Source organism: Rhincodon typus, chromosome 5 (assembly GCF_021869965.1).
Source record: "Rhincodon typus isolate 14 chromosome 5, sRhiTyp1.1, whole genome shotgun sequence".
Taxonomy (NCBI): domain Eukaryota; kingdom Metazoa; phylum Chordata; class Chondrichthyes; order Orectolobiformes; family Rhincodontidae; genus Rhincodon; species Rhincodon typus.
In genome coordinates this window covers 71876123-71889433 of record NC_063336.1, presented here as the reverse complement: position 1 = coordinate 71889433, position 13311 = coordinate 71876123, and the positions used below count along the sequence as shown (strand labels likewise).

Here is a 13311-nt window from a genome sequence, read left to right as displayed (position 1 = left end):
GACCCGAAACATTAACTCTGTTTTCTCCTTCACAGTCGCTGCCAAACCTGCTGAGCTTTTCCAGCAACTTTGTTTTTGTAACTAATTTCATTAAGCTGACACTGCCCTCAGCTTCTCAGAGCTCCACTATTTCTCTAATGCACGAAGCAAAAGCTTGTAAGCTTCCTTCATCCCCACTCTCAGATTCACTGAATTATGAATCACTCACAGGACTTATTATCATTAGAGTTCATACAATCCCTACAGCATGAAAAGAATCTGTACCATTTCTCTGAAAAACATCCCACTGAGACCCAGCCCCTCCCACCCTATCCTCACATTTACCCATGGCTAAGACACCTAACCCGCACATCCCTGGATAGAGAAATTTAGCATTGCCAATCCATCTAACCTGCACATTTTTGGTTTGTGGGAGGAAATCAGAGACCTGACAGAAACCCACACATACACCCAAAGCTGGAATGGAACTTGGGTCCCTGGTGCTGTGAGGCAGCAGTGTTAACTACTGAGCCACCCTTCTTCCAGGCACCCACTATTCCAAGGTTTCTCCTGAGCTCTAGCATCAACTCTTAGCTGCCACTACTGCACCCACTCCCAGGACTTGCCTGGAATCTACTACAGTGGCATGTTTTTGTTATGGTGCTTCTTGTTAGAGATAAATTAAAAAGAGCAGTCTTGAGTCACGTGTTCAGCAGCACAAATCGATCTTTATTCGGAGCTCCTTACCAACGTAACGTGAGAGAAGCCTCTTGGAGACAGACTCCAAGACACTCCGCTTCTTCCAATAAAGTGCAAGATATTTATATATTCTGCGTTACAATGATTATATGCAGCATTGCCACCAGTAGTAGCCACATCTCATCTAACTTACACATCCAATCCTGTGAATGCACGATCAATGATGGACAACTCTATGGACAACCTGAGGTGTTCCTATGATCTCACACTGTTTACCAAATATTCTTATCACCTATCCTTGGGCTTTCACAATGCATCTTACTGCGGACATTTGCACCCATTATTCAACCCTCCCTACTATCAGATGGGTGTTTCTCTCTACTGTCTGAGGTTGCCTGTCCTAAGGAATTCAGTTAAACCCCCTGATGTTAGTTTGTCGGGTGCATTTATAATTTCAATGTACACATATAGATTTATTTGAAAAGTCTTGATTATTGTGGGATCAGATTTCTTTTTTTACAAACTTTGAACTAGCTGATAAAAGGGCTTCTTTCAAAGTTTTTCCCAAGTGTTTCTTATCAGAACCAATCTCTGTCCAAGGCTGATTAACTACAGAAAAAATGCAGAGCAATTTACAGGAATAATTCTAGGAATGAAAAACTTACGATTAGATTGAACTTATTAGATTGAAAAAGTTGGGAATGTCCTTGAAAAAAATGAAGGCTGAAAAAGATTTGATGGAGGTTTTCAAAATCATGCGCAGGCTGGATAGATAAAGAGTAAGCTAGTAAAAGAGAAAAGAACATGAGGGCAAAGATTTAAAGTGGCGTGCAGACAAAGCAAGGGTGAAGTGAGAAAAACTTTTTCACTGAGTGAGTAGTTAGGGTATGGAATGCACTGCCTGGAAATGTGATGGAAGTCGGTTCAATTAGTTTAATCCTAAGCTAATCAAGAGATCATTACATTTAAGGTTCTGCATTCTAATATGATTCCTAACTGCACAAATTCTGTCAGTGGAACACCATTCCTAGTTTCAGCTGTGGAATTCGTTCTTGCATGTACTATGGGAACTAGAAACTTCCCTTCCCAATCCAAATTAGTATTCAGCTGCAAGGAGATGTCATTAACCCTAATACTGGTTAGGTACACAACCTCTGGAACACTTGGTCATGGCTGAAGAGAATAATATCTATTCTCTGGCTGTACTATCCTTAACACATTTCTTTTCATTTCTCCCAGATAAAAACTGCCATAATCCAGTTGCTCATCTGCCTAATAGCCCTGCTTTCATCCATGCAGGTAGCAAGTGCCTTGGAATTGTTGGTCAAAATTGAGGGCTGAGGCTTCTCAACACTACAAGTTGGATCTCCATGTCTATCTGACTCAAAGTCACACCCTGCTGACCCTGACCATTAGCCAACTCTGATGTTCTAGTATAGCTACAGGGAACTACTGTTTCCAAAGTATTGCTCCTTCTCCCTGATACCTGCAATGACTTCAGCTTAGATTCAAGCTCAGCAACTCTGATCCAAAACTGGTCAGGCACAGACACACACTCCAATCCCAGACAATCACATCTGTGGTATGGCCCACAATCTCAGCCATATTGGTGTTACTACTATTGTTGTTACTATTGCTGTTGATACTACACCTAGCCTACAAAGTTTATGCACTGTATTTAGTCATTTCGTTAGTTAATTAGTTAGTAATCTAATAAAATAATGGTGAGTGACAGTCTCTAGGTTTGGAGACAAGGGCGCTCATCATCCAATGTTTAAATAATGCCTGCTACATTTTATGTTAAGAACATCAATCCTGTTATAAAATAGCATAACCTCTGGATCGAATAGCAATATCCCAGGAGACCAAATAGAAAGGGGGAAAATTTTGTGACCATTTTTCATTAATTGAACCAAAGAAATAATTGAATATTTATATATTTTTCTTAAAATAATATATGCTGTGTACCTACCTTTAAATACATTAAACTCCAACACAGTTACGTTTTGGAATTTGGAGGGGTAATGAATGCACTCAAATAAAACGTTCCTCAGAACGCAATGACAACATATCACGATAAAGTTGAGTAAATATGATTGATTAATTTTTATTTTATTTGTAAGTATATTCTGGTACATTTTAGACTTAATTATTTGAAGAGTTTTATGTTTCATATGACTGAGTAACAATCTATTTTCTTTTCACCTTTAGACTGCTGAAAGGATGTACATCAAAGCCGATCGAATCAAGGATGCTATTGATATGTACAAGCAAGTGGGATATTGGGAGCAAGCCCACAAGGTTGAGTGTTGAATTCTGATTAAGGATGGAAATTTTTGTGAAATATTTTTGTACATTTAGCACACACTGCACAAATCTATTGAATTTGATTGACGAAAGTCTCACCGGCCCTGGTAGAAAATTAATGTTTCATTCATGGGGTGCAGGGGAAATCGTCTGGCTCTCTGCACATTCTTACTTCCTAGAACTGACAAACTGTGCTGCAGCATGTAGCACAGTATATGTGTCAAGATTGACTTCTTAAATGTATCCAATGTAACACATGTACCTGTCACTGAAATGCTAATTAATGAAGCTTACAACATTTGATGAGGGTTCTTATGGCACAGTGGTAGTATCCCTACCTCTGGACCAAGAAACCTGGGTTCAAGTCCTACCTGCTCCAGGGATGTCTCCTAGTATGTCTGAACAGGTTGCTGAGAAAATATCTACACCATTGATGGATTCAGAGATAGAGATTTGAAGGAACACAATCCATCACTTTGTCCTGAGATTTATCATTTCCCTTCGCCCTATATCCCCCTGTCCAAAATCTTGTTTTTAAATATATTAATCTCTGCCCTGGTTGTTACGTTGACATATAATGTTGAATCCTGCAGTCCCCAACTCCTACATTCTCTGGCTTCAATGCTGAGATAACAACATTGAAATGTAAAAATCAGAAACAAAAACTTCTGGCTGATGGTACATTTGGAAGTTTCATCTAATTGTAGAGTAAGATCATGAAAAATTAGAGCAGGAGTAAGTCATTTAACCCATTGAGCTGCTTCTGCAATTCAGTTAGATCATGGCTAATCTGATCATGGCCTTAACTGCGTTACCTGTCTGCACACCATAACCCTTTGTCAATGAAGTATCTGTCCAACTCAGCTTTGTGTAGTTCATAGAATCCCTCGCAGTGTGGAAACAAGCCATTCAACCAAACAAGTCCACACAACCCTCTGAAGACCATCTCACCCGGATCCATTCCCTCTACCCTATATTTCCCATGGCAAACACAATAACCTACACATCCCTGGACACTACAGGGCAATTTAGCATGGCCAATCCACCTAATTTGCACATCTTTGGACTGTGGGAGGAAACTGGAGCACCCAGAGGAAATTCACACAGACACGGCGAGAATGTGCAAACTCCACACGGACGATCACCCGAGGGTGGAATCGAGCTCAGGTCCCTGGTGCTGTGAGGCAGCAGTGCTAAACACTGAGCCACCATGCCACCCCAGTGACTAAACCTTCATTGCTTTCTGTTGAAGAGAATTCCAAAGTCTTACAACCATCTGAGAAAATAAAATCCTCCTTTTCACCATCTCAAATGGAACACCCCTTTTTTTAACTGCAGTCCCTAGTTCTAGATTCCTTCCCAAGAGGAAACACCCTGTCAGTATCTATCCTGGTTGGCTCTCAGAATCTTATGTTTCAATAAGATCACCTCTCATTCTTCTAAACTCCAATGAGTATAATCTGTTCAATCTTTCCTCAAAAGATAGCCCTTTCATTCCAAGAATCAGCCTGCTGAAAATTCTCTGAACTTCTTTCAGTGCTTCTTCAAATTCCTTCAGTAAGGAGATGAAAGCTGTACAAAGTGCTCTGCGTGCAGTTTCACCAGTGTGCTGTATAATTGAAGCAAGCACATTTTCACTTTTAGTTTGTGATTTTCATCACCAATATAAACATGAACATATATTTAAATACTGAGCTAAATGGATCTCAGCATCCCAATATTGTTATTAGAAGGTACAATTTTAGTATTTTTACAAAACTCACAAATCGGAGGAAGTCTGTTAAATAAGCAGTATACTGTGTAGAACAGTATTCAATGCCATGCTGATTTATAATTCATAAAGATGTGGGCATAATTCTAAAGCAAAACTTTCCTTTTGGAACTGTTATAGTTGGCTATAAAGTGCATGAAGCATGAAGATGTGGCTGTTCTGTATATTAATCAAGCGCAAGAACTAGAAAAGAAAGGAAAATACAAAGATGCTGAAAGGTGACATATTATTAATAATATAATATTCAAAATTATATAGAAATTGCAATTAGTTTCAGGTTTTTTGGCACAAATGGTCCATATTAATGCTTATCCTCCATACAAGAGTAAGTGCAATTCTATATACCTGAGAACCCATTCCATCTCACCCCATAACACAATTGGCATGAGCTTGTAGGCAGGAATGGGTTGATCATTTTTTAAACATGGTTTGTAAAAGAAAGGGGAAGAAAGGGGAATGTCCTTTGAGGGATATCCTGTGCATATTAGGGGAACTCCCACAAATATTCTCCCCCTTTTGTTTCTCCTCATCTGGTCACCATAACCCACTCACCCACCCTTTCAAGGATGGGACTTATCTGCTCTCAGGATCCATCAAGTTATGTGGGCATTCTTAAATTCCCAGCCCTGTCCACTAGGTACTGAATTCTGCTGCTCCTGGATCTGCTAGAGCTGCCATCCAGTCAGATTGACCAGCAGCTCTTGAAGACAGAACATTCTCTCACAAAGGGGCATAAGTCCCACTCCTTTGCAGATTTTGCTTGCCAGAATAATGTATTACGTTTGCAGGAAGTCCATGTGCACCACATTATAAAAAAGTAACTTGGGTGCATCTCTGGATATAAGAAAAATAAAGGAACTGGAATTTTTTGGGCTCTTATGGTGCAATGATCGTGTCTGGGTCAGGAGGCCAGGGTTCAAGTACCACCTGTGCAGAGCTGTGTTTTAACATGCCTGAACAAATTACTATAACTTGAAAAATCGAGCTGGGTTCTTGTGTTAGTAATTAGTTCCTTGTTTATTTTGTCCATTTGATTTATTTAAATAAAAGAAAAAAAGGTTAAGTTTTTCTGCAATGGGAAGTCAGCATTTAGGTGTGGAAAGGATCCAGAAGGGAAAGGGGGAAACTGGCACCTTTGCTAAACCTACACATTTACAACAAAATCCTTGTAAATCTCTGAAAGTGTTTTGCTGCCTAATTCAACAAATGGATACTGATCTGTTAAATCCTCAACTAAAATTGATGTGAACTTCACTCTAACTGGGGGTCTGATTTAATATTTAAGAAAATAATGCGCAGAAGATCCACAAAAAGGAGAACTGTTTGAGGAAAATAATTCACTAGTTAAAATTAGAACTACTGCCTGTGTGAACAGTGGTTTTTACACAAGTGTCTTACTGCTGGGCAGGTAATTCCAATTAGCACTTTCAATTTGCAAAGTCTCTTTTAACTACCTTGCTTTCTAAACCTAAGTAAAGTTCAGTGAATTATCACTTCGTCTTCTCGGGAATCTAATAAACCGTAAGAGCACATTGTTGCATTGCATAATAATATATAGAATGCATTCCCAGCACATCCATGTTTCAATGTCACTGAATAAGTATTTATATGTATTTTTTTAATCTTTCATGGAATGTGGCTGTCATTGGCTGAGGCAGCATTTGTTACCTATCCCTAGTTGTCGCTGAGAAGATGATGACCCGCCTTCTTGAAACTCTGCAGTCTATTTGGTGTGAGTGGACCCACTTTATCATTAGGGAAGAGTTCTAGGATTTTCACTCAGTGACATTGAGGCCACCGCAATATGTTTCCTGTCGGGATGGTGAGTGGCTTGGAGGGGAACTTGGAGATGATCATGTTCCCATGTATCTTTTATCTTTGTCCTTCTTGATGGTAGGCATTGGGGATTTGGAAAATACTGTTTAAAGGGCCTTTGTAAATTTCTGCAGTGCAAATTGTAGATGGTGCAGACTGCTGCTTCTGAGCTTCAGTAGTGGAGGGGCTGAATGTTTGTGGATGTAGGACTAACCATGTTGGTGCATTGTCTTGGATAGTGTTAAATTTCTTGAGTGTTGTTGGAGCTGCACTCATCCAGGCAAATGGCGAGTTTTCCAACACAATCCTGAACTTGTAGATTGTGGACAGTCTGTGGGGAATCAGCAGGTGAATTACTCGCTTCAGGATTCCTAGCATCTGACCTGTCTTTGTAGCCACATTATTTATATGGCTAGTCTAGTTCTGTTTCTGGTCAATGGTAACCACCAGGATGTTGACAATGGGGGATTCAGTGCTTTTATTGCCATTGAATATCCATGCCTGATTGTTAGATTCTCTCTTGTTGGAGATGATCACTGCCTAGCACTTGAGTGGTGAAAAAGTTACTTGCCACTTGTCAGCCCGAGCCTGGATGATGTCCAGATCTTGTTGCATTTGAATATGGACTCCTTCAGTATCTGAAGAGTCACAAATGGTACTGAATGTTATGTAATCATCAGCCAACCTCCCCACTTCTGACATAATGATGGAGGAAAGATTATTGATGATGCAGCTGAAACTGGTTGGGCTTAGGAAACTACCCTGAGGAACTCCTGCAGAGATGCTTTGGGGGTGAGATGACTGATTTCCAACAACAGCTTGTTATGACTCCAATCAGTGGAGAGACTTGCCCCGATTCACATTGACTCCAGTTTTGCTCGGGCTTCTTGATGCCACACTCAATCAACTGCAACTGGAATTCAGCTGTTTTTTTGTCCATGTTGTGTCCAGGCTGTCATTAGATCAAGAGTCAAGTGGCCCTTGTGGAACCCAAACTAGAGCCAGTGAGCAAGTTATTGCTAAGTAAGTGCTTCCATCACTTTATTGATGTTCAAGATAGAGTGATGGGGTGGTAACTGATACGATCGGATTTGTCCTGCACTTGTGCATGGGACATACTTAGGCAAATTTCCACATCGTCAGGTTGATGCTCTATTGGAACAGCTTGGTTAGGAACATAAAAGTTCTGGAGCACACGTTTGCAGTACTATTGCAGGCATGTTGACAGGGATCATAGCTTTTGCAATATAAATTGCAATATCCTTCAGCCATTTCTTCATATCACATAGAGTGAGTTGAATTTGTTAAAGACTGGAATCTGTGATGCTGAGGACCACTGGGAGAGACCAAGATGGGGCATGGTTTTTTTTCACTGCGTAATGAGATGTGTGCCTTTGGTGTGTAATTCTGAATGAATAGGCCAAGAACTGCAAACTGACCTATTCCAGAAAGTTTCTTCTGAACTATGCATCACTAAACTATAAATACTTTTTTCTAATCTTAACTTCTTTTTTAACCTTTGCTCCACTCTGTGTACAGAAGATAGTTTCCCCCACCCTTTTTTCCTATTCTGTTGAACATCGCAGGATTTGGTGTGTGTAACCACAGGAGGACCTTAAAGGCATTATATCCACTGCACTGAAACATAGATCGAAGACTATTGTATCTACATCTGATGTTCTGTGCCACAAACAATAGATATATTTGTACACTGTTGTAATGACAGTTCATTTTTTTGCTGCAGGTTGTACATTACAGTAGATGAACCTGATTTAGCAATCACAATGTATAAGAAGCTTAAAATGTATGATGACATGATTCGACTTGTAGCAAAATATCACAAGGACCTGCTCACGGATACCCACCTTCATCTTGCAAAGGTAAGGGATAATGAATGAATACAGGTCAACTATGTTTTCAACAATCTTTCAATAATCTGGTAGTACTGGCTGTCTACAAAAGTACACAATAAGGTGCTAAAGTTTATCATATAAGTTTTGTGAAAACTACAATGGAAAAGGTGCCGTCAAATTATTATTTATTTAATTAATATTTAAAAATCATTGTATTTTTATATATACATTATCAATGATTTTAATACAACATGAATGCAATTCTAAATCTTGATGCTGCATAGGTTGAAAATTTAGACTTAATTATTTTCAACTGAATTTTCCTACTAAAACGAGCTGATTTTAGATTTATTCGGATGTTTTCTGTCAAGTTATAATGAAGCTAATATATTTCTATCTTTTACTTGCATTTTTAAAAATTTACATGAAGATTTCCATCGTCATGTGCTACAAATACCTCAGAGATATAAAAGAAAGTGTTATGGGGATCTAAACCATACATGTTTGCTTTTTTTGTAGAAAGTCATATTAAAGCCTTTGCAGATGCAAGCAATTAAGTAAAAAATCTATATATACAATTCCCAAAATCAATTCTAAAGTTTATCTGATTAAAGTGCATTTTGATTTGCATGCAATTCTATAGGAACTGGAAAGTGAAGGCCGTTTTCGAGAAGCTGAGTACCATTATTTGGAAGCAAAAGAATGGAAGGCAATAGTGAATATGTATCGTGTCAATGATATGTGGGATGAAGCCTATAGGGTAAGAAGATCTGTTTTATTTGATACACCTGTATGTTTGGGCTTTATGTTCCTGACAATTTGGGAGCAATAAGGCATGTGGTGTGATGCTTGTTAGTTTACAGAAACCTGGAATTAAATGTAATGTGACTGTCAGTGGCTTTTTAACCCAGCTATTGTGTTACTATATTGTTCACAGTTTACAATGAGTTGATCTAATGATGATCCACATGAGTTAATTTCAGTCTTAACACATAAAGGGATGCTCCAAATATTCCATTTTATGATTCTTTGGAATTGGAAGTGTAGCAGAAAGAATCAGCAAGATAAAATCCAAATGCCGAAATGCTTTGCTTTGTTTTAGTAATGCTTCCTTGGGTATGATGCAAAGGGCTGTAAAGTGCGCAAGATGGTTTTCTTCACTATGGAAGAACTTCCTACCACTATGGATAGAAAGAAGAAATCTACCGGAAAAAGAAAGAAAGCCTAGCTGGTAGTTGTCTCTGAATTTAGTGACAGAAATATGCTACTGGGGAGATCTTGTGGTGTACTGAGTAGTACCCCTGCCCTGAGCCTGAAACTCAGAGTTCATGTCCCACTCTAATGTTTGATGGCCAAGGAATGAGTAATGCCAAACAGGTTGAGTATCAACTTGTAAGTCTTCCCAACACATGACAGTGGCAGACAGTAAAAGCAGTCAGCTGTCTCGTGAAAGAAATTCCAGCCTCGAGCATCATTATCCAAAACTACATTTACTGATTGATTTATTGTCACGTGCACCTAAGTACAGTGAAGAGCTTTGTTTACAAGCAGTGCAGGCAGATCATAGAAAGGAAGGACATATAGATCATAGGGTGAAAAAAAACTAGACAGAGGTATACAATTTATATTGCACAGTTTTGTGCTTCGCAAGGTCAACATTAGCAAGATCAGCTTTATTTGAAATTACAGAGTCCATTCATCAGTCTAATAATAGCTGGGAAGAAGCTGTTCTTGAACTTGCTGGTGCATGTGTTCAAGCTTCTGTATCTTCTGCTTGACGGAAGAGCTTGTAGGGGAGCATTGCCGTGGTGTGATGGGTCTTTGAAGATGTTGGCAGCATTTCTGCAACAATGGGCCGTGTAAATAAAGTCTGTGGATGAAAGTTGGCTTCTATGATGGTCTGAGCTGCGCATACCACCTTCTTTGGTTTCTTATCGTGCTGAGCAGAGCAGTTGCCATACCAGGCCGTATGTACCTGGATAGTATGATTTCAGTGGTGCATCTGTAAAAGTTGGTGAGGGGCGTTGTAGACATGCCAAATTTCCTGAGCTGCCTGAGGAAGAAGAGGCATTGTTGTGCTTTCTTTTCCATCGCATCTACGTGGGAAGTCTGGAGCAGGTTGTTGGTTATCATCACTTGTAGGAAATTGACGCTGTCCACATTCTCAACCTCAGCACCATTGATGTAGGTGGGGGCATGTTCTCCTCCCTTCTTTCTGAAGTCAATGATCAGTCCTTTAGTTTGCTGACATTGAGAGAGAGGTTATTCTCATTGCACCAGGTCACCAAGCCCTCTATCATTTTTCTGTATTCTGCCTTGTTATTGTTTGATATCCATCCTATATTGGTGGTGTCATTAGCAAACTTGTAGGTGGCGCTTGTTCAGAGGTTGACAACAAAGTCATGAGTGTACGGGGGTACAGTAGGGGGCTGAGAACGTATCCTTGAGGGGCTCCAGTGCTGAGTGTTATCGTGGCGGAGATGCAGTTGTCTATCTTCACTGATTGCTGTCTGTGGGTCAGGAAGCTGAGGATCCAGTTGCAGAGGGCAGAGCCAAGATCTAGGTTATGTACGCAACTTGAATGTAATAGTATATGTTGTCACAACAACTGGATGTTTGGTGTGCATCAGATTGCTGTGAACAGTATTGTGTTCAAAATCCTTGTTTCAGCTTTTAGATCATATAATCCCTACAGTGCAGATAAAAGCCATTCAGCCCAACAGATCAACACCGAACCCCTGAAGAGCAGCCGACCCAAACCCACACCTCCACCAAGTCCCCATAACACCTAGACACTACAGGGCAATGTAGCATGGCCAATCCACCTAACCAGTACGTCTTTGAATTGTGAGAGGAAACCGGAGCACTTGAGCAGAGAGTGCAAGAGGAAGTTTGGTGTTATGTTTATGGATTCAGTGCTAAAAACGATTTAATTAACTAAGCAAAGGAAAAGGTAGTCCTATCATACATTTCCTGAAATCCTGATTTGTGTATCACCCCATGTTCTGACATTTCAAGCCTACACTAGTGCAATCATTTCTTTGTATGCAACGAGAGTTCCATTTTTGAGAACACCCATGAGCCCGAAAAGTACAGATTAAAACAGGGTAACAATCACAGATACACGAATTTGTCCGTGGATGTTGAATTTTGTTGCTACTTACTTTTTGATGGCTAGGTGAATTCATGAGTCGTGAACTCACGGGTGCAGAGGATTTACTGCATATCAGTTCTTATGCAATTTTACCCTGCAAGTACATAAAGAAGGATCGTCTCATAACACCAAGTTAACTTTTGCCATGATCTACGTTAATTAGTAGCCTTGGTAAAGAAGCCAGTTGGATTTCTTATATATTTGAAACAAAAATAGAAATTGCTGAGAAAGCTCAGCAGGTCTAGCAGCATCTATGGACAGAAATCAGAGTTAACGTTTCGCATTGAGTGACCCTTCCTCAGAACTTCACAATATAGCTACTAGATTCATTTGGTAGGCAGGAGAGTCAGGCCAGCAAGTGGCAGTTCAGAGATTTGGACTTAGAAGTATTGGGTAAAAGATTCAGGCAGGGAAGTGGCGGGTGAAAGAGTCAGGTGGGAAGTGGTGGGCAAGAAGGTTGGGCAGGAAAACAGCGAGTGGGGAACTTGGCTAGTAAAGTATCGGGTGAAAAAGTTGGGGAAGTGGCGATTGGTATAATCAGGCAGAGAAATGGCAAAAGGGGAACTGAGCAGGGAAGTGGCAATTGAGATAGTCAGGCAGGTAAATGAAAAGTTGGAGAGAGACTTAGCCTACAGGACCAAGTTAGTGTGTATCTTTTATACTTTAACTTTTAAAAGAAAATAAATATAATTCCAATTATGGAAAAATCTGATTTATTTTAAATTGTTTCAATTAAAAATGCACTTTTCAGGAAAGCAAAACAACTTTAAGCAAGGAATTACAGTACTGACCTTGCATATAATTCTTTGAATGTTTATTGAAGATTTACTTGATTGATTCCGAATTTACTGGGATGACAGATTTGTCACATCTGTAGAGATTACATAGAATAGGTCTAAATTCACAGGAATTTTGAAGAATTGTGGGGGTGGCGGGGGGGGCCTGCTGCAGGTGCAAGGAGGTGGTGCATAGACTTAGGGTAAGGGAATGGCCAATTTAGAATTAAACAAGGAGTACTTTCTTCACTTGGAGAATCGTGAATCTTTGGAATCTCTATCTGAGAGGGCTGTGGATGCTGAATCATTAAGTATATTCAAGAGCAATGTATTAGATTCCAAGGAATCAAGAAATAAGAGATTAGATGGGAAAGTGAAGTTGTGATCAAAATCCACCAACCTGACCCTATTGAATAGTGGAGTATGCTTGATGGACTGTTTGGCCGACTTAGCACCATTTTTTTTCTGTTCTACTGGTGCTTTTCCTGCTCTTGCTAATAATTTTTTCTTCATCTGATATTCAAAGAATCACAACATAAGCATATCCAAAGATCAGATGTACAGATCTAAAGTTGTTAAAGATACCTCCAAAGTTGTCAACTTAACCTTTCATACAAATGCTGAGAACAAAGCCTTTCACACATGCAGCCATGAAAGCAGTTGTGAGGTTGCAATATTTTTGGGATATTTCACTATTGTGTCTTCAGTCTTCTCAACTGGCACTAAAAGCCTTGCTTTTACTGACCCAGAGTTAAACTGTAGAAGGAATGTTGATATTTCTGTAATCAAGTGATTAACATATTGAAATTGACAGCCTGTTTCTCTTGATGGGGTTGATTGCATACTGTCTATTATACCTTTTAATGGTGGAAGTCAGCTTCCTGACATGCTGTCAGTTTCCGTGGTTTAACAAACCTCACCACCCACCACCCCCGCAACATTCCCCACCACAGCTGC

The 13311-nt window shown here is 39.7% G+C and overlaps 1 protein-coding gene across 1 annotated transcript in view; it reads left to right on the top strand.

Moving 5' to 3' along the window:
- Positions 1 to 13311, top strand: part of ift172 (intraflagellar transport 172) — a 174366-nt gene that overhangs the window by 95027 nt on the left and 66028 nt on the right. Inside the window, exons 25-28 of the mRNA XM_048597064.1 lie at positions 2890 to 2979; positions 4877 to 4974; positions 8316 to 8451; positions 9068 to 9184. Coding sequence (XP_048453021.1) covers positions 2890 to 2979; positions 4877 to 4974; positions 8316 to 8451; positions 9068 to 9184 — 441 coding nt within the window. The remainder of the gene's footprint in view (positions 1 to 2889; positions 2980 to 4876; positions 4975 to 8315; positions 8452 to 9067; positions 9185 to 13311) is intronic.